The 21,322-nt window shown below is 41.9% G+C and overlaps 2 protein-coding genes and 1 long non-coding RNA gene across 3 annotated transcripts; 2 read left to right on the plus strand and 1 right to left on the minus strand.

The window, feature by feature from the left end:
• Window positions 1-785: 785 nt before the first annotated feature.
• Window positions 786-2,792, plus strand: dlx5a (distal-less homeobox 5a). Its single transcript, XM_071910775.2, has 3 exons — window positions 786-1,355; window positions 1,846-2,030; window positions 2,294-2,792. The coding sequence occupies exons 1-3, from the start codon at window positions 998-1,000 to the stop codon at window positions 2,609-2,611; spliced, it is 861 nt and encodes a 286-aa protein (XP_071766876.1). The 5' UTR covers window positions 786-997; the 3' UTR covers window positions 2,612-2,792.
• A 4,274-nt stretch (window positions 2,793-7,066) lies between these two features.
• dlx6a (distal-less homeobox 6a) lies at window positions 7,067-9,493 on the minus strand. Its single transcript, XM_078290388.1, has 3 exons — window positions 8,949-9,493; window positions 8,075-8,268; window positions 7,067-7,790 (listed from the first exon to the last, which is right to left on the minus strand). Exons 1-3 carry the CDS (start codon window positions 9,253-9,255, stop codon window positions 7,551-7,553), a joined length of 741 nt encoding a protein of 246 aa, XP_078146514.1. The 5' UTR covers window positions 9,256-9,493; the 3' UTR covers window positions 7,067-7,550.
• A 1,653-nt stretch (window positions 9,494-11,146) lies between these two features.
• On the plus strand, window positions 11,147-20,662 carry LOC139920714 (uncharacterized). Its single transcript, XR_011785057.2, has 4 exons — window positions 11,147-11,321; window positions 12,425-12,598; window positions 13,109-13,227; window positions 19,872-20,662. It is a non-coding gene; the product is annotated as an uncharacterized LOC139920714 (long non-coding RNA).
• Window positions 20,663-21,322: the final 660 nt, after the last annotated feature.

Here is a 21,322-nt window from a genome sequence, read left to right on the forward strand (position 1 = left end):
ACCACTGAATGTGTCGACTGGCGGGCTGAATTGATTTTGCACGCTTGGCAGTAGGTTTTAAGATAAGATAAGATGAAGCTTTAATGATCCCCTTGGGGAAATTGGGCAATTTTGGCATTATTTTCAATGATAGACCTATCGAACATAGTGGATTTGAAAAGTGGGTTTGGGTGAGAGACAACTAATGTAGGCTATATGATAATTATTACATAGTAGTAACTGGGTTAGATATTAAACATTTGATATTAGATAGGCTATTAGATAGATTTATAGGCCTATATTTTCCACATTTTATGAAGATAGCACTGCTTTGGCTATATGCTATCGAATTTCCCATCAGGTGTATATGCCTGATAACAAATATAAAATAATATCAGCCGAATAATAAAATCATTCTGTTTTTATGTATTATAGTTTAAGTCTTTTTTCTGCAATATGACATGCGATTGAACATTTGATTTCATTCCATAATATGGGGGTTGGTTAGCCTAAATCACTATATTAAATAATGTCTTATGTGTGATTTTAGTCGTTGATTTTATTGAAAAAATAATACAAATTAGGTCAATCCTAAAGCAGGAGGCCTTTTCTTGATGTGGTTTTGTCCCTCTGGATTTTAATTCAGCCTTCTGAAAACGTCGATGCGCGACATGACCAGCAGTTTAATTGCTCCCATTGATGGATGGTAACAACACAACAATGCAGCCATATAGCCTGAGTGGTTTTCCCCCTATAGGCAGACTGGCCTAGTGAATTGGGTGTAGCTGTGTCTGTGTGCGCCTTGGCCAATGGAACCAGATCCTCCCTGCAGTGCGTAAGAGCGCAATTTAGGATTTAACCAAGTCTGTGCTGCGGGGCTGGCTGCAGTCTTCACCAGAGCCCGACGGCGCGAGAGCCCTTCAACAATGCCAGTGTAGTTTTCCCACCACTTTGGAGTCAGACTGCCCTGTTTTTACTAACGAAATACAACTAAAACCACGCTTTTGCCCTTCGAAGTATGACTGGAGTATTCGACCGGAGGATCCCGAGTGTCAAACCCGCAGATTTCCAGAGCTCCTTTCAACTCTCCACCATGCATCATCCATCTCAGGAATCTCCTACCTTACCCGAGTCCACCGCCACGGATTCTGGCTACTACAGTCCCGCCGGTGGAGTCACTCACGGCTACTGTTCGCCCAACTCGACCTCGTACGGGAAGCCTCTGAACGCCTATCAGTACCAGTACCACGGCGTAAACGGATCCGCTGGAAATTACTCGACAAAATCCTACCCAGATTACAGCTCGTACACGACCTCTGCCTACCACCAGTACGCCGGGACTTACAGCAGAGTACAAGCCCAGCCGAGTCCGCAAGGTACGGGCCTGCTTTTCGTTATAATAATAATAATAATAACATCAGATTATTATAACTAGTCACGTGGCTATAGTTGATACTCGCTAATATTTGTTCATATTATCATCCCTTCTAATGGATTTGTTTCTGATTGTTCCTCTTGAATAAGAAATGCAGAAATGCGTTCGCAATCTGTGCGGCTGTTAAATTAAAACGAATAAATTCTGCAAAAGGGTTTTTCCTTTAGTTTTAGTCTCATTCAAACACCACTTGAGTTGATGTGATTTTCAAATATTATGAGGATACAGGCTATAATTTCATTTTTTTTTTCTGCCAACCTGCGTTTATCTTCCTTTCGTTTGGTTTGCATGTTTGGTTTTGGTGAAATGGAGGTTATTCTGGTTTTAAGGGATGGGCGATGAGCAACACAAAATGTTTAAAAAAAAAGATGCTGCAGTTTGTGATGGGCAATCATGCTTATTTTATTTTTTTTTCTATTTATTTTGAACAGAAAAAGAGGTAGCAGAGCCTGAGGTGAGGATGGTGAACGGCAAACCCAAGAAAGTGAGAAAACCCCGGACGATCTACTCCAGCTTCCAGCTGGCCGCCCTGCAGCGGAGGTTTCAGAACACACAGTACCTGGCGCTGCCGGAGAGAGCCGAGCTGGCGGCCTCACTGGGACTCACGCAAACACAGGTGGGATTATAGATAAATACTTTCTTACCCTGTTTCATTAAACTGTAGAAAAGTGTCGTATTTTTGTTCAAATGTTAAAGATGTGAAGGAGTCTTATCACCCTCCTTGGCTCTCGAACTAAAGCATGGCGCATTTGGCGAGCTTTGTCCAAACGCTGTGCGCCTTGACGCACTGTGCGTCTTTTAAGTCATGCTATTTCTGTGCCATTGTTTGTGCGGTTATATATGAGATTTTAATAGTCCCGTTTATTCAACCTTTTCCAGGTCAAAATCTGGTTCCAGAACAAAAGATCGAAGCTGAAGAAGATCATGAAAAACGGCGAGCTTCCCCCGGAGCACAGCCCCAGCTCCAGCGACCCCATGGCCTGCAACTCTCCACAGTCCCCGGCCGTCTGGGACACACAGGGCCCGTCCAGGCCCCACAGCCTACAGCCTCAAAGCATCAACACGACGGCCTCTAACTTTTTGGAAAGCTCGGGGTCATGGTACACCTCCGCGGCCGGCGGCTCCATGAATTCCCACCTGCAGACCCCGAACTCGATACAGCACTCTTTGGCTCTTGGAGCGGGGACGTTATATTGAAAACCTGTTGTTCATTTCAAATATTTTTTTTTTCTTCCTTCTATGGGACTCGTGTTTAAATTTCAGAGGAATATGCAATGTATTTGATGACAGTCATAGAAGAAACGTGTAAAATGTGTAAATGTGTGCATGTAATTTATTGCATTTTGGAAGACTATTAAACGTTTAAATGGACAATGGACTTTGAAAACTTTCAGTATCTGACTTTCGGCCTCACTGCAGTTTCTTGTTATTCTAACCCTCAGTTATTTGCACTGAAAATCACGACAAGGGCTTACTGAGAAAAAAAAATGTTTGTAAGCCTTAGGCGACATTTTCACCCAAGGTTGTAAATCACAGCTGCTCAATATTAAGATGAATTATCTAGAAAGTGCCGTAAATCGTAATGCTCGTGTAAATGATCAATCTAACTATTTTGAATTGGCCAAAACACCCACGGTCTATATTTATCTCTTTGACTGTGTGTCTTTTAAACCGCAAAACTCTCAGGGTGATCATGTCTGCAGACGCCTCAGACAAACTCGTTCTGAGCGACTTAATTGACTTTCATTACACAAGGGGGCTAAAAAATATCTGCCTTTATGTGAAGAATTCCTCATTGTTTTTTTTTAGTTTTTAGGATGCTGCAGCACGCGCAGCCTGTATTACACTCACGGAAGAAAACAATACCCATGGAATGCTAATTTGCCACTTAATTAAACAGACGTATCAAAACACATTTAATTATTTTTTTTGTAAATAAATTGCTGTGAAAATTCAATATAGGTCAATGTCAGACAACAGATGGTAAGCCATAATAATTACACATAGGCGAAGTCAAATGAATATCGGTGTTTCTTGGTTTGTCTGAACTATTATTGTGATTTCTCTAACGAATCACTATAATTGTCCTATAATATTTCTATAGGCTACTTATGTGTCTGTGGCACTCAATAGTAGCCACTTTCATGGCATGATTTTATGATCTTCTATGGTATCGCTATAATAATCCTATAATATTCTTATAGTAGGCTATATTACATTATTTTGCTCTGATATTTTAATAGTATCCTTCTAATTCTTTTTGTCTTTTTTCTTCTAAAATTATTATAGGATTACTATAGTTATTATATAGCCTATATATACGATTATATAGCAACCAAGTGTTTATATTATTATTATTTATTCATTTTTTATTATCATTATTATCATGATTTAATTTATTGTTGTTGTTACTTGGCCTACTACTGACCACCACGATCATCACCATGCTATTTTTCCATTCAGACTTTATTTTAGTGCAGAACAGCCCTCTGCCTTTGACTTGACTCCAGCCTCCCTGTAAAGAAAATGCCTGGGTCTCGCAGCAGACAGTCTGCAGTCGTGCTCGCTTTGTGTCCCCTACAATTAGCTGCTTTGAATGGCAGAGAGGAGGCGAGGGGGGCGGCACGGAGATCTGAGACAATCCGCATTCCTGTGGGGGTAGACCGGCTCCAGAGCTCTGCCACTCCCGGCCGCAGCCCACCTTCCGGGTAAAATAAAAAAAAAAAAAGAAAATCCTCCACAGTTTCACCATGTTATTAGCAGCCAGTACTACCAGCGCTGCCACTGCAAAACCACTAAACAAACCGTGCCACTGTGAGAAACATTAGGGCTTTGAAAATGGCTCTAATTGAATTTGCCCGGCCATATGCACAAAGAACATAACGTGAGTTTTTATAAACGAATATGCCACACAAGGTCCTGCCTCCCCATTCTCTCGCTCTCTCTCTCTCTCTCTCTCTCTCTCTCTCTCTCTCTCTCTCTCTCTCTTTCTCTTTTTCTCTCTCTTTCCCTCTCTCTCTCTCTCTCTCTCTCTCTCTCACACACACACACACACACACACGCACACACACTAAACAATGCAGTTGCATCTGACCCACACACTGACCCATGCATGTTACCATTTCCACCTGACACAGAAACCTCTTCCTCCCCTTGATTGTACGGAATAGACTTTACCAACACACACACACACACACACACACACACACACACCTACACACACACACACACACACACACACACACACACACACACACACACACACACACACACATTGGGGCAAAATGCTGTATAAAATGCTTTCCTCGACTCTAATCCAAAACACGCGACGGTGCTTCTTGTTGTTTTCAACCTAATTTCTACTGTAGCCGCTGGTCTCGTAATTACATTGCGAGCAGGTCACTCGAGAAATCTAGGCTACGTCTGATTTTCATATGACACACGCACGCGCTCACGCACAGCCAAGGGCGCGCACAAGCTCGCGTGCACATACACAGACACACACACACGCATACATAGGCCTAGTCTCTCTCTCTCGCTGTCTGTCTGTCTCTCTCTCTCTCTCTCTCTCTCTCTCTCTCTCTCTCTCTCTCTCTCTCACACACACACACACACACACACACACACACACGCACGCACTCATACACACGCGCACGCACACTGGCGGTGCCATTACATCGAGAGCCCCCGTTTATTTCCAACCGAACATTTTCCACTCAGCTAGTTTCCCCCCGTTTTGCAAATCGAGTCTAAATAATGACAGTTAGCTTTACTGGACAGCTTCAACTGTAACACTCCACAATAATTATTCTCCAGGATTAGGGCCTCCATTATCATAATCTGGACATTGACAATTATCTATAATTTGCAAAGATGCGCTTGGTTCTTGATTGCAGAGGGCTTTTTTTCAAGCTCGCCATCACTAAACAGTGACAGTAATAACAGCTAATTTTGCAGGCAATATATAAGAGCTTACCGGGGTGTGCAAACACTCTCCCACCTGGATTTGCTTATTCAACCACCGGCAGTAAAACCGTGCACCGCTTTTTGCTTATAGTCTGTTTTAGAGCAGCGAAGAAAGGTAAGGATATTTCTCATTTTCCTCCTCTGACCATTCCTTTTTGGCTTTTGGGATCATTTGTCCGGACAGGACGAGGCTGCAACATTCTTGACTGCAATTTACTATTCAATAAGCTAAGCCTGATGCTTTCTGGAGTCTGAATTATCGACGGGGAAATGGAGAAATTTGCAGTTTACTAAAATATGATTATTTCTTATTTGTTGGTGAGATTATTTGGTGTTTGGGTGTCTTTACAAAGCCTGATGCGGTGCTGCTGAGCGTGTGAGGTTAGCAGAGCTGTCTGAAATCCTACGAGCTGCTATAGGAGCTTTTTCTATGGGACCCTGGCTGTACTGCATCACCTATTGCTGATGGAGCAAACAGACCAAGGAGGGCTGACACATGTCCCTCCCTAACCCCCCCTCCCCCCCGTCTATCTATCTATCTATCTATCTATCTATCTATCTATCTATCTATCTATCTATCTATATTCAGTGTAAAAATTATATTTGATTTAGCTCGGGAAAGAGCTGTTATAGGCCTTTCCATTTTCAAACCACAACCTACTAAAACATGACAGTGGAGTTTGGTGAAATTTGTTAAAGCGTAATAGCTGAATATGGCTAGGGCTCTCTCTCTATATATATTCAGTCCCTTTGTTTATGTTTTGCACACTGAGGGTTTTGGCTCGTGCTTGCAGCCCCTGGATGCACATGGCCCATAGAGCCGGCAGGCCCCAGTCTGGGGGCCCAGGTAGGCTCATTCTGTGCGCCAGTGGGGCATCCGCGACTTGACAGCTGCATGAAGCTTTTCAACGTTGTAATTTCAGATAATATCCCGAGTGTTCACTCCTCTCAGCAATTTGTATATGAATAACCGAATAATTTTCTCTTTTGTTCCGTCTGTGCTACCTCAAATCCAAATAAAGATGCCTTTTAGTATTAAAAGTGGTAGAAAATTACAGGTAATTATCTTTGACGGTAAAAACGATGTAATCAGCGGGCTACATCAAAAATTACCCTAATTATGCCTGCATTTATGAGAATGGAAAAAAAAACCCTCACTTGGATAAAAACCCACAAATTGTCCCAAATATCTCCTTCATATTGAACGCCACTGCAGCTGGATGCTTTGTTCAAGATCGATCCTGTGGAGCTTGGCATTTAACGGCCTGCATTAGGACGGAGAGAAGGGAGAAAACATTTTGTCAATACTTCTAATAATTGAGGGTGAAATGACAAGATAAGCTGGACCTGGAGCGAATGTCTTTCGAGGTAAATGTAGAAACGAGCTGTGAAGGGTAAGTTAATTTCCTGTGGCGTTCAATGTATCTGATAAATCTATATAAGATGTGCGTGTTGGATGTATTTAGTGTTTACTGTGATGAAATAGACTATTCACTGAAGACTGTCTTTAACTCGTGTTCAGATTGTTTAGTAGCTTCTACGCACCAGAGTGACGGGCAATAGGCCTTTTCATGTTGTGATGTTGGCCTAATGTGAAGGATAACAGGCCAAATATAAAAAAAAGAACAATTCTCATTTCATTTTTTTAAAATCATGGAACAACAGACATCTGTTTTGAGTCATGGTTTACTCAATCTGACAAAACATAAAAAGTGTATGTACAACTAAAATCGCAGATTATATTTACAGACAGACAAATTGCTTGGTTTTGCATGTTGGAGAAACAACCAGTCAAATAGCAGTCAGGAGTCCTTCAATAAACCATGGCGAAAGGTTCTGTGCGCCACAGCGCGTGGAGAGTGTATGCAGTCCTTGCCCCAACTGGCTAAAATGTCACTGATATATTTGGTATTTTGACGTTCAGATGTTGACATGAATGAAAGCATAACAAATGCGAGCCCACTGAACAGCCATGTACGTTAAAATGGTTAGTTCCCTTGCTTTGTGTCATCTCACCGAGGCTTGGCCGCATTTATCCTTCAGCAGAGGAGCAGAGGCTTCGCTCCTCGCCAGGCTCCAGTCTCTGGGCTGACAGAAATTAAACGTACGTGGGAAACTGGCGGAGATCCGGAGGCCTCCAGACAGCTCACTGACCTTCTGCCTCGCCAGTCTATCTCTGCATTGAATCTTGATGTGGGGACGAGTACCAGTGAGAGTAACCGGGCATGTAGCTGTTGGCCGGCATGTTTACTCCTTTGGAAGAGGCCGAGACGTCCCATATCGGAGGAATGGTCGGGGAGCGCGGGGAGAGGGCGATGGAGCCGGGCATAGGGTCGCTCTCATGCGGGTTGCCGCCTTGCTTCAGCAGCTTCTTGAACTTTGACCTCTTATTCTGGAACCATATCTTTACCTGCATGAGAGGACGAGGGGAATGCATGCAATTAGTAAAGCATAGCATATAAATGTCAATATAGCCTGCGTGAAGCTGTGAGCAGGGTGGGTCTAATTTCTAAATCACTGATAGCAAAATAATAAACAAAAACAAAACAACAGCCATAATAATAATAATACTAATAATACTAATAATACTAATAATAATGATAATAATAATAATAACAATAACAATAATAATAATAATAATAATGATAATAATAATATTTCCAGGCCCTAAATGTAAAATATGAAGCAGTGTACCTGTGTTTGTGTCAGCCCTAGAGAGGCAGCCAGCTCGGCGCGCTCCGGTAATGCGAGGTACTGTGTTTGCTGGAAACGGTGGTTCAGTGCTTGAAGCTGCAAACTGGAATAAATTGTCCGAGGTTTGCGAATCTTCTTGCCTTTCCCATTGAAACGAATTTCCCCATTTTCAATCACTGTCGTTTTCTGCTGCTCTGCAACAAAAATGGGCAATGTTATGATTCACAAATGCCTTTTAATCATGTGTAGAAAATATCAAATATCTGTCAAGGTGAAGGCAAATATTGAGACGCAGAATCAAACTGTCCAGAAATCTATCCAGGCTGATAAAAACTGACATCTCGCATTGTCTTTATCCGCCGTGGCAGCCACAATCCGCATACGCTGTCATATTTAGGATATTGCTCGTAATGACATGTCAATTAAATGCTAATTACAACATTCGAGGCGAGCGGGCTGCCTAATTTCCACGAATAGTTGGTGAGGATTGCACGGTCGTGATGATCACACCCCGGGCATAAAATGGGTTTGTGGGAACTGAGGGGAGAGCTGTGGTTCAGCGAAACCGGGACAGCAAAAACGCTATAACGTCGAGACGGGAGGGTAATAGGCTGGAGCTCGAATTATCCGCTGCCATTTACGCCGCGATTTTCTCCAATGCAGGCTGATCGCCCACCTGCGCTTAAGAGATCATTCGTGTGAATTTCGCATGGCACTAACACCGGCAGGGTTAGGGGTTCGGTTCCCACCCATACTAGAGAAATGTAGGCGCTAATGGTACGGTAAGGCGCTCCGGATAAAAGCTGTCCAGCCAAAACGGCTAGTGATAGCTGGACATGACGCGCTGCGTTTCCCCAAAAGCGGCGTGTCTTACCTGTGCCGTCTAACCTTGTCTGTCCGCCCGTGTTGTTGTGATAGGATGGCAGGTACGGGCTGTGGTGCGGGTGGCTCACATAGGAGTAGGGTAACGACCTGTTGTAGGAGTTGGTCCCGGCGTACGGGGGGTTGTCGTGCTGGTGGTGCGGGTGCGAGCCGGAGTGGAGACAGTGCAGCGGGTAGTGGCCGGCGGCCATCGACGGGGAGCTCTGCTGTGAGTGCGACTGCTGCCCAAACTCCATGAAAGCAGACTTGGACGAGTCCTGAGCCTCCAGACCGTCAGCCATCGTAGTCATGGTCATCATCAAATTTTCTGCCTTGAGAGCACTCACCCCCCTCTCTCTCAAGTCCAAATCGGTTTTTCTCTCTCTCGCTGTGCTGTTGTCTCTCTCCCCCTCTCTCCACCGCGAACCGATATTGTCCTATTAACACCCGAATTTTCCAGTGGCGTCTTTTTTTTCTCGTGTCCTGTGATATTCTCACTCAATGTGGCGGAAGGTGGGCATAAGTTAAGGGAGAGATTTTAAGGTGGATTCTGTTAAAATTGAGCCCTTGCTTCCAGACTTGATGCAGACACTACAAGTAAAATGGTTTGTCTCCAAAGGGCAGCGCCTCCCGATTGGTCATCCAACCCAACGTCATCAGTGCTCTGCGCTTCACGGAGACTTGAGCTGGAGTTAACCCACCTTACCAGCTCCCACCACAACTATGGGTGAAATGATATATGGTGGGAAAGACGCCTAATTCCTACAGACAAGCTTCACACGTAAAACCAGGTCTTTTGGAATTGCCGAGTCGATTTTGTTTTTACCCAAACCCCCAAATTACGCACGACGCGCAACATAGTGCGCGCTTTGATTTAGCCTGATGAGCAAGCAGCCTGTATGTCCCGCTTCTTCTTCTCTACCAGTTTATTTACAGTTTACAGTTCTCTTCTTGTTTCTGAGGAACTTATGACCTACAGGCAATCATCATATAAGCATCACTCTTATAGAATAATAATCGATTTTGATTTTACACCAAACCCCCATAAATTACGCACGGTGCGCAACATACACTGCAAAAATATCCATCTTAACAAGTCATTTATCTTAGTCTTATAGGCCTAAAATTATTTTCATTTAAACGTGGAAAAAAAATCTGCCAAAGGATGTGAAATAATTGCATTTGTTTCCAATTCAAATAAACGTTTTCCAAATTTCTCCTGAATTGTGACACTATGATGATATTTGTGGAGAGATCTGCCTTATTTCATGAAAATTCTTGAAACAGGTGGAATTGCTTTGGAAATAAGTGGAATTATCACACTCCATTGGTGGGGTTTTTCCACTTGTTTTCAGGAAAATAAGATTTTAAGACTCAATAATATTAAATGAGCTGTTAAGATGTGTGTTTTTTGCAGTGTAGTGTGCGCTTTGATTTAGCCTAATGAGCACGCACCCTTTATACCCCTCTTCCTCTCTGCAAGTACCAATCTATTTTATAACTTCGTTTTTGACCATATGATTAAGGATGTTCAGACAATGCAAAGTACTGGTACACGTGACACATCAAATAACAATACGCCTGAGGTACAATAGGTTATTTTGCAGATAGAAGGGTGGATACCGAGATAAACTGACAGTGTCTTTTATCCCTGTTGAAATATGAGGCCTGATGGGGTCTTCAATATATGTAAATTATACAGTTTGCCCCTGCGGGCTGGAATGTTCGATTCGCAAATAAGAATAAAATTCTCTTTCCGTTTATGTTAATGCAATATGTATTCAAATCATGTTTTACACTGCTTTCAACACTTTTTTTGCCACAATGTAGCATTCAGCGATTTTAAAAAAAGGTGATGAAAAAATAATTATGGTCGCAATCAAGTTACAACCAAAACCTATTTGATTAGCGGCCACACTTTATTCAAATTGCAGCTATAAAATTAAGAACAATTCGCCTGTAATGATTATGGACTGGGCTTATTTTGGGAGGGTGGAATAAAAGTGGATATAGCATAAATTATCCCCTAATTATACGCCAGTGTCGCCTCAATTATCCTCTTATCAAAAATGGTTGTCTAAATGCAGCGTTTAGTTTCAATTTTCTCCTTTTCAGTAACAAGAACTTGGTACCTTGCTATTATCGCCAGCTACGGCTGTTATTTACTTTGTGGGATTTAAAAGTGCACAACCCAGTCGGATAATCATTTTACAGCAGTGGACCAAGCTGGAAGCACAGAGGCAGTTCGCAGATATGAGCCAGGCGAGACACCCAACAACATTTGGATTTGTCTTTTTCAGGCTGTCTTAGAATAAATGACCAAAAAAAAAAAAAAAAAAAAAAAAAGAATACCCAGAATACTTCTTTATCGACAGGAGGGATGCAGGTAAGAACGCCTTTTGCATGCTGTTTTGTGTTCAATGCCATTGGTGAATGATTTTATTGCCAATTGGGAATTGTAAGAGTATTTAAGGCACGAAGTAATGACCTTGCAGGACCCAGCGCACCTTGGTCACCCTTCAATGATCTAACATAGTGGCCAATTCCCCAGCCCGTGTTCCACTTGGACACGCAGAAGAGAAACCAGATCCTATACCTTTTCTAATCGCCTTTGAGTGGTACTACAAAGCCACGCATGCTTTGCAGAGCTGTTGCTCGCTTCCTTATAGGCTAAATCTCCGTGCTCAGTTAGTTGGGACATCTTTATTTCTCCGTTTTTGCAGCATCACCTGTGCGCCACGACAGGAGTATGAGCTTGTAGGATAGCAGTGTGGCTAATATGGAAGTCTTGGTGTCCCGCAGGCGTGTTGGGAGGCTTTTCTACACACCGAGAATAACTGAAGTGATGAAAGGACGGATTTGTTTGAATGGGGAGAACATGACATACCCGACCTTAGTGCTTTTGAAATGTTTAAGATGTATTGTATGCAAGGTGACAACCGTGTCTAATTGCAAAGCACATTTATGCGCAGAAAAAATATGCGCAGAATGTGTTTTGAACGTGATTCCGGCCTATATAACATTTTATTAATGGTTGTAGGTTGGCCATATGTCTGCAGAATTTATAGATGTTGATATTTAATATTTTCTGAAGAAATAACCTGAAATCACATTTGATTCTTCCAAATTAAAAATTGGCAAAACAAATTGTGTTGTGCCACGCATTCAAGATAGGCTAATCAAAAAAAAAAAAAAAAAAAAAAAGGCTATCAATATGCAAAATTAGACGTTATAATCCACAGCATGTTTTTCACCTGCTGCATCATGGCCTGCTGCAGCACAGTTGCCTATTAATTGTGGATTAGGAGTTCATAGCCTTATTCAGTTTTGGAGAGAAATTATTTGATATTTCAATTCGACAAAATGTCAATCACAAAATGAACATCATTCAGCTGCAGATCTAGAAATCACTTTGTCCCTAAGTAGATGATTGACCTTCAACACAATCAATGGCCGTGGTGGTTTAACAGAAGTGGTCTTTATTTCCAGCTGTCCTATAAACGCTGATGAATGACTCTCTAAAATCACTCCAATATCCAGCCACTGGATGCATCAGGCCCGGGGTTTCCCTCACACCGACTGTCTGCGCTGGGATACAGGCAAACTGACAATATTTTACACTCCATTTATTGGTGTAACCTGGCGTTATTTTAAAGTTAACAGGTCAGTCATGATCAATTTTAATATCCTAAAGATAGGATAGGTAACCTAACACAAATTGACTATACCAATACGCACACATAGTCTAATTACGCATGCATAATGTGCTAGATTTACGCACAAAATGTTAATAGCATAGGTTAAAAATATCTAAAATATAAAACAGTTCTCTCTCTCTCTGTTTCTCTCTGTCTCTCCCCCTCTCCCTCTCTCCCTCTCTCCCTCTCTCTCTGATGTGTGTCACTGTATGACTGCATGACACTGCATGGCTTTTCTTGTCTATCTGGCAACATGTGTTAATCATATTTGAGCGCTAACATGGAGTTCCCGCAAGACACAAGTCATATTTCTAGCAGAGTGCCTGGGAGTTTGCGGTCGGTCCCTCTAACAGCTATTGACTGGCTCGCATGGAAAGCCACCTCCTTGACTGGGGCCCAGGCAGCTGGGGACGCCGAGGCTTGTCAGTGCAGAAGAGGCCGGGAGGCACTTAAACAACATGTCTCCCTTCTCCAGAGCAACAAACCCACTGGCGCTTCACAGACAGCCAGGCGTCGACGGCTTTCCATCGCTGCCGCGTGAAGGGCGGGAAGTGGCCAAGGGAAGGGAAGCGCAGATGCATACCACACACAGCTGTCAGTATAACACGGTTCATTGTAATGAGATTCAGAGGGAGCACCCGTCGCCCCCCACCCCCGACCCCCCACCCCCGACCCAAAATGATCACCGAACAGCCTTTAATGCTCCGGCAGAACTCACCCATGCCCAAATACACACATCATGGCGCACCGCTTTTACGCACAGAAATTGCGCGCATTGTGCTAATGCAAACCCAATACATGCAAACCTTTCATGTGTTATGTAAAAAGAGTGCAACTTTGCCAGATGGTACAAGAAAAAATAATCGTGTTTTCTTTTTTGTCATAAGAAAAAACATGCACTCGCGTGTTTTTATAATCAGTTTTGCATCATTAATTGGGATTGCATTATCTCTTGAGTAAATGGCAAAATTGGCATATGCATGGACCCAGGTGCGCGCGAGGGCCTTCAGATGTACCAAACCTAGCGTGGTCGTTGCGGGGCTAAATGACCACAAATAAGCAAAGACCTGCACCACTGGGTCTTCACAGCCTCTCATAGCCTAATGGATTCAATTTGGCACGGCTAAAGCTGCGCTGCGGTGACTCACGGCCCGCGTCTTAATTAACACTGCTTGTTTCTCTTCTCGCCTTCTCTGGAAACATTGGAAGTTTAGGTCTGCGTAAACGATTGCTTTGCTCCGTTTCCTGGCACCAATCATACGACTTTGTTTTTGTCGTTTGTTTCTGAAATGGCGAAGACAAAATAAAGGCCAATAAACGTGGCCAAACAGGTAGAAATGCAGGTGATAATTACATTTATATTACATTTAGTGACATGCAACGGGTGCAAGCTTATATTCACCAACATTACAAGCGACCAAAATTAAGGAATATAGTGTCCTTACAACATTTCTGTGACCATGTGATCATGTGCAAGGAAAATAAATGGAATAAGAGCTAAGCAGAGACACAGAAGGCATTTTTTTCTATGTTTTTCTACCACTGGCAGTTTTAGGGGCGAAAACATTAATACCGATAACACAATTTCATCAGTGTAAATGGTTTTGGTTATGCTCAGGACCTGGGTAGTCTATATGACCTGGTGCACGCCTAGGTCTATGATATTATCTATCAAATCAATAACAAAAGAGCTATATCCAAAAAAAAGTTGCCATGAATTTTATCTTGGTGACAAATAAGACTACTGAGGCACAGAGGCGTATACCTCTTTGGTACCTTTTTCCTCTCTCGACTTAATACGCAGCATTATTAGGTCTGACAGCACAGTGGTCGGTCTTGAAGGAGAGGATTTGGTCGGTAGATGACAGACAGGAAGGCCAGCAATCATAGGCTTTTTCTTTTTTTATCAGAATGTACTGTTCGATGCCGTTTATCCCTGATGATAGAAAATTGCTCTGTTGCCAGGACGCTGCCGCCGAAATAGAGGGCAGGAGCAACATTTCCATTTTCCAGTTTGAAAGCCATTGAAATGAATTAGTAAAAAAAGAGGAAAAAAAGAAAAAAAGAGAAAGAATCCCGTGGTAAACAAAGGGGAGCAAACAAAGATACCATTTTCTTTGCCTAGAATCCTCCCTCCTCATTTTTTCCCTTTTTTCCCCGCAGCCGAGTGAGGGTTTTACTTCAACAGTTGCAAATCACATGCTTGGCTTCTAATGTAGTCCAAGGCCCAGGCCTACTTCAAAGACAATCATTTATTTCCCAACCTCCTGAAATAATTAGAGCCCTTTTCATCTCTCATGACAGGGGGAAAAAAAGAACAGAATACTTGACAACGAGGAGCATTAAGTAAACTTCTGAAATGTTTAAGCATTAAGCATAAATTAACTGATGTAGGCCATAATAAAGTGAGTCGAGTATTAGAGTCTGAGATGTGGGCCTGTCCTAATATAGAAAGCCTGAAATTGTAACCCTGTGGGACAGAGGTTCACCTTGTTCACCTTAAACTTTCCATAAAATATGTAAAATAGGTCTAAGATTATAGACAGAGCGTCCCTCCACCGGTCAATTATTGCACGGTCGTTTCCTTTAATATGAATCGCTTTCATTTTGGCCTTTAAAATTCTGATTATTAGTTCACATTTATTATTATTATTATTATTGCTGTTATTATTATTATTAATATTATTACTAATATTATTGATGTTGCTGCTGCTGTTGCTACTATTATCATTATCGTCATCATCATCATCATCATCGTCACACACACATACAGCAGTCATGTGCAGTAGGCCTACTGTATAGCGGGTTCGTTGAAGTAGTTTGTAATGCTAATTAATATACTGCAGCTCATCTTTAAAAAAATTTCCTACGAAAACCTACACTACCCCTATATAGTCAATTTTATAATGATATTATACAAATATCACAGCAAAAGCCCATATAGAAAATAATATAGGAATATTCTATAGATGACATAAGAGATAAAATATACCATTAAATTCGATAAGGTCACCATAAACTCACTGCTGAGCACCACACACACACTATAAGTCCCAATAGGAATATTATATATAGGGTCACTATTAACTCATTATTGAATAGACCTTCCACAAACACAATATAAGTCCCTATAGGAATATTATAGGAATATTATAGTGATTCTTCGTTGAGGAAACCGCTCACCGCAGTTTCTGATGAGGCAACTTTGATCTTCCAAATGGGGAATATTCATCACTGAGACTGAGGGTCCTGTGGTGAGGCTATCGATACAGAGGGGTGTGTGTGTGTGTGTGTGTGTGTGTGTGTGTGTGTGTGGGTGGGTGTTACTGTCAGAGAAGGCAGGTGGTTTAAAACTTACACAAGGTCTAAGCGCGCCTCCAATGCGCGCCACACACTGGAGCCTATAGGCTTGTATGTGGGCCTACTATAAAATTACACCCGCTCGGCTGGATTATGATCAACCGATACAAAAAGTACTATAGTAATCCGATTAGAAATTAATTGTAGGAAAACGCTTTACAAATATCACACCACACTAGCCCACTGCATTGTAGGAATAATGTAGGAATATTACAGTGACACTATAGGAGATTAAAAAAAGACCATTCAATACGATAATGTCACTACAAACACACTATTGAGTACCAGACACTCTATAAATCCCTGTAGGAATATTATAGGAATATTATATTGATTTTTCGTTAGGGAATTCACAACATATGAAAATGCCTGGGTTTCTAAATGAGATATAATAGTATGGGTGACAGATATTCCCTGAAATATTAATCTCGATTACAAATGCGATGGCAAAAGGGATTCAAGTATTTCACTACGTTTGAGGAAAAATGGAAACCCAGGTCTAAACATTTAAAAAAAAAAAAAAAGAGTCAAAATGCACGTGCATCATGCAATGTTGAAGACAAACGTCTTGTATCTTCTCCTATCAGTCTTTAGGTCTTGCCTTTGAATTGTAAAATGATTTACATATTCTATAAGGCCTACATGGACTGATGTGGACACCCAAATAAATGCATAAGGAATAAGTAAACGTGTATAAGCTTCACAGGCCATAATGACTGGTGAGATTTACAACTGGGAACATAAACAGCATTAACCAGGCCACAATAAAATCTCACTTATACAGTAGGCACAACATGAAATAAAGAGATTGCTATTCACTTTCAAGTTTGATCTTGCCAGTTTAATCCTTTAAGCAATTCCAGAAATCATTGGAAAAACACTCAAAACACTGTTAGTGAGAATATCTTGTGGATACATCCTTAATCAGAGCCTCTCCACATCTCCCATCCACACAGCAGTCCACCCTGATAACAAAACAAGCAGTGTGTGTTCCAACAAGAGAGTCCTGGCTCACATATAGGAATGAATGTACCAGTGGAGGAAGTGGGGCACACAATAGTCAACCCTGCCTGCAAAATAAAGAGGCTTGAAATTTAAGAGCACAAGGTGAACTGAGGCGGAAAAAAAAGTGAAGAGAGAGAGAAAAAAAAAGTCACACCTGGTCCAAAGCTGTGTGTGTGTGTGTGTGTGTGGTGGACGGGCCTGTCCCTCTCTGAGCTGCTCAGGTTCTCATGAGCTGTGGGTTGCAGCAGTGTGTCAGATGATAGCTGTGGACCTTTGTCTGCTGCAGCTCGAAACACACCTACCTGAAACTGCATTTCACATCAGCCTGGGTCTTGTTTTGTCTTGTGCTCTGCCCTCCTGTGAATGTCATTTCTGCAGAGGTTGGAGAAGTTTCTGTAATTGTTTTACTCTGTGATGTGTAGTGTTTATACAGACCAATGCCATTTATACCATTCAAAGTTCAAATGATGTGTACAGGAGGCACATTCACACCTGGCCGTCAACCCCTTTAAGGCTGATGGATGTCCAGTTAGTGGAAGTACAAGGACCAAACAAGCTATGTGTTTGTTGTTTCACTTCCCTTTAAAGGAAAAGCCAGACCACATAGGGAATAAGCTGTGTATGTTTCAAAGTTGAAAAACGTTAGGGAAGCTGAAGAGATTTATCTCATTCTACTTTTGTGTCTTCTCCTGTATTACAGCTGTTTTTTTTTGTTTTTGTTTTTTTTTACTTCTAAACAAAGCCTCAGTAGAAATATCATTATGCACCTTTTTATAGAATACTAAGATTTTCGAACTCAACAAACAATAAAATAACCAGAATTTTTAATCACAATACCTGCTATTATTTTTTCCTTTAATGGTGGCAGTTTGGCTTTGAAGTTAGAGAGGCTGAAGGCCGCTGGTTGATGCCAGTGACAAGTTACTGCCCTTGAGCAAGGCACATACACCCATGATGCTCTGGGGCGCTGCTCTGAAGGCTTTAACCTCCTCCTGCTTCTAAATTGGCCTGGTCAGTGGACACATGGGCTCTACTGATTTGTGGGGAATAAAAGTGCAACAGGAGCAAAACACAGAGAAAATATCATCAGTTCAATTGCCTTTCTCATATTGTGACCTGCAGCATTATGGCAAATGTTTCATTTATTGAAATTTAAAAAGGCTACATTACGTATCACCCGGGGCTCAACCATATAAAGTCTCTTAATTGGGCCTTGACGATCAGTATAGCAGCTTTATAACAAAATCATCTAAACTGCTGTGAAACACAAGTAAGACAGTTGAGGGTTTTCTGAGTTCACAAACCACAGATCACAGATCAGTTTAATGGTCTGTCCAGGAAATAATTTCTATAGCTAGCCTTATAATTTCATAGTTATTAATTCTTTGCCTAGAAAGCCCTCATAGTCCTTATTTTCATTTGCTCTGAACTGACAATTTCAAGTGGAGAGGTTTTAGGACTTTGTCCATTTTGGTGAAATGAAGGTAGCCAATTATTGTGATCATTGCCCTTGAAAATGCATTACGCCTCACCTGAGGGCTCGCTCAATCAAAGAGACTGAAGGGCCGATTAACAAAAGCCTTGTGACCTTAATCCATCGCAAAAATTACCCGAAAGGCGGAGCAGCAAGCAACATTTCTCATTCAACTTCATGTTGTAAACTTTCTCATTGTTGGCATCCAACCTTGGCAATATCATGGTGACTTTAGGCTTGGGACCTTGACTGTTGGCTTCCAGCATTATGGTTCAAAACTAGGCAAAAGTTTGTTCAACCTGGAATGTTTCAAATGAGCCAAAGTGAGCAATTTTACATCATGAATCTCTTTTCTTCATTTTTATTAAATGGCATTATTAATTTTACCATTTGTTTGTACTTGAGATAAATCTATTTTTTTTCCAGCAGAGCCATAATGTAATGCTTAAAATGAGCTTTATAAAAGAAAAATGAAACCTGAAAAGAGAAAAGCCTCCATATGGTTTGAACAACCAACACAACCAGTGAAAATGGTTCAAGGGAAACTTCAAGGAAGTAAATAAGACACCTTAACATCTCTGCAGCAATGTACTGGAAACTACAGGGTGGCTCGGTCTTTTTATTAGTGTTTAACAAGCTAATTGTGCCTTACATCAAACTATTTTAGGCACACTGTGGGCCAGGTGCCATTAGCATTTGAGTGCAGCTCTACCTCCATGACCGGTACAGAGGAACGTGAAAGATGAATACAACCCAGTCATCATGTTCTGGTGATAAGATGTAATGTTACAAAAAATATATTCATGATAGATTCAGTCATGGAAATACAGTATTTTTTTCCACCTGAATAATTACAATGAACATTGAGTGCATATACAGTCTAATGTTTTTAATACTTACAATAGTTGCTGGTTGTTGATATTAAATATTAAAAAAGGAAAAATAAGAAGACACATATTTATGATTAACTCATTTTTTCTCTTTGTCCCCCTATTTCCCTTCTCCAATGCCCCTGTCTTTTCCATCACGCCCACCTTCCTCTCGCTCTCTCCATCCCCCCATGTCCGACCGCCGGTCTCCATCTCTCCCTCTCTCTCTCCCTCTCTCTCTCCCTCTCTCTCTCTCTCCATCCCGTCCCCTTCTCTGCTCTCCATCTCCCTCTTCATGCCCACTCTGCCCCGCTCTTCCTTTCTCCTCAACCTCTCTCCCTCTTCCTAACCCCACACCTCTCTCTCTCTCGCTCTCTCTCTCTCTCTCCCCCCTTTCCTCCACTCACCCCCCACCCCTATGTACGCCTCCATCCCCCCTGCCTCCCTCTTGGCAACTCCATCTCCCTCCCCCAACTCCCCCCCCCCCCCCCCCCCCCTCCCTCTCTCTCTCCCCTGGTTGGTTTCCACAGCTGTGGTGAGTGAGGGGCAGATGACCGGAGAATTGGCCCCTGGGAGAGCGCTGAGCCATCCTGGTGCTATTAGGCTCGTGGCTAATAATAGGTGTTTCAGACCGGGGGAAGATCAATCAGGGGGAATCATGGGGAATGTTCGGAGCAGCGCTTTTTACACATCGGCCCAGATGGATGAAATTACACTTGTCAGTTTTTAGTTGCATTACTCCCAAATTGGTTGTCTACTCTTTTTTCTCTCCCTCCCTCGCTCCCTCCCTCCCCCTCTCTCTCTCTCTTCTCTCCTTTCTCTCTCTTTCCCCTCATTCATGTGTCAGTGGCCTGCTAAAAGGATTCGGTGGTGAAATCCCTGTCATTTTTGTCTTTTCCCTGTTTAGCCCTCGGCCGGCGGCTCTGCTGCCTGCATATGCACTCAGATGAAATCAGTTTGAGATCTTGTCTTAGGGGCTCGGGCAATTTCCATGTTAAGGGCAAGTGTGTGAGCGAAATGTGCATCTGACATCCTTTATGGGTTGTTGCATAGAAATAACAATTTCATTATATCACACTCCAATCATCTGGAATGTCCAATAAAGGATTATAATAATAATAATGCATGTAATGCTGAGCTTTAAGTTGATTTAAACAAATGTCGTAGCAACACAGCAATACCACAATGTTACACAGTTTAAGTACAGTCATTACATTGTAATTGTTTTGTGGAGCAATCCTGTTTAATTGCAATCTAATTCATCCTCTCAGTGGCAAATGAACCATTTAGGCTGTATCTCGCTGTTTCAAAGATGAATAAAATCTGCTGGAAAATACTGACTTTCTTGGGTATTTATTTTTTTAAATGTATGTTGATTTTTCAAAATAACAGCATGTGATTGACCTAGCTGCAGATATTTTATATGGAACCACAGATATTCCCCAGAAACACAAGACTCTTCAAAAAGACAAGAAAGACACTGCAGTGCTGCTTTACATCAGATGCAAACTGAGGCTTCTTGGCTCATAGTGCTCAGCTTTATTTAACAATTCTTCTTGAGTATTTCCAACCTACAGTTCCTGTTCAGTGACAGATAAGAACTTTAATCATCTATCTGGGCAGTAATAATTAACACTGAGTTATCTTAGTCATATTTCATTTTGGTAGAACATTTTCACCTTTGAGCATGTGGAGCTGAGGAGCAGTCGACCTCTAACAGCTGTCCTGGGGAACGGCTGTCTTCACATTACTGCAAGCAGGTTTAATTACTTCCTAAAACATCTGTCCCTGGACACAGAGGGAAATCATAATTCCTGGGTTTGCTTTGTAGTGTTTGTATATTAGTTAGAAGTATGAATAGCCCATATTGGTTGTTGACTCTTCAGGAACTCCTACAGTATGGATTAAAAAGTGTGAAAATGTTTTACCAACGTGAAATCTAACTGTAACTACCGACATGGCAGCATAGAATATGATAGCA

This window comes from Centroberyx gerrardi, chromosome 19 (genome assembly GCF_048128805.1).
Source record: "Centroberyx gerrardi isolate f3 chromosome 19, fCenGer3.hap1.cur.20231027, whole genome shotgun sequence".
In the NCBI taxonomy this organism is placed as follows: domain Eukaryota; kingdom Metazoa; phylum Chordata; class Actinopteri; order Beryciformes; family Berycidae; genus Centroberyx; species Centroberyx gerrardi.

Excerpts from the sequence above, each read along its gene's own strand:
- dlx5a (XM_071910775.2), top strand. The coding sequence starts at position 998 with ATGACTGGAGTATTCGACCGGAGGATCCCGAGTGTCAAACCCGCAGAT. Across the intron at positions 1,356-1,845 it reads AGCCCAGCCGAGTCCGCAAG|AAAAAGAGGTAGCAGAGCCT; the intron begins GTACGGGCCTGC and ends TATTTTGAACAG. Across the intron at positions 2,031-2,293 it reads TGGGACTCACGCAAACACAG|GTCAAAATCTGGTTCCAGAA; the intron begins GTGGGATTATAG and ends AACCTTTTCCAG.
- dlx6a (XM_078290388.1), bottom strand. The coding sequence starts at position 9,255 with ATGATGACCATGACTACGATGGCTGACGGTCTGGAGGCTCAGGACTCG. Across the intron at positions 8,269-8,948 it reads GACAAGGTTAGACGGCACAG|AGCAGCAGAAAACGACAGTG; the intron begins GTAAGACACGCC and ends TTTTTGTTGCAG. Across the intron at positions 7,791-8,074 it reads TAGGGCTGACACAAACACAG|GTAAAGATATGGTTCCAGAA; the intron begins GTACACTGCTTC and ends CCTCTCATGCAG.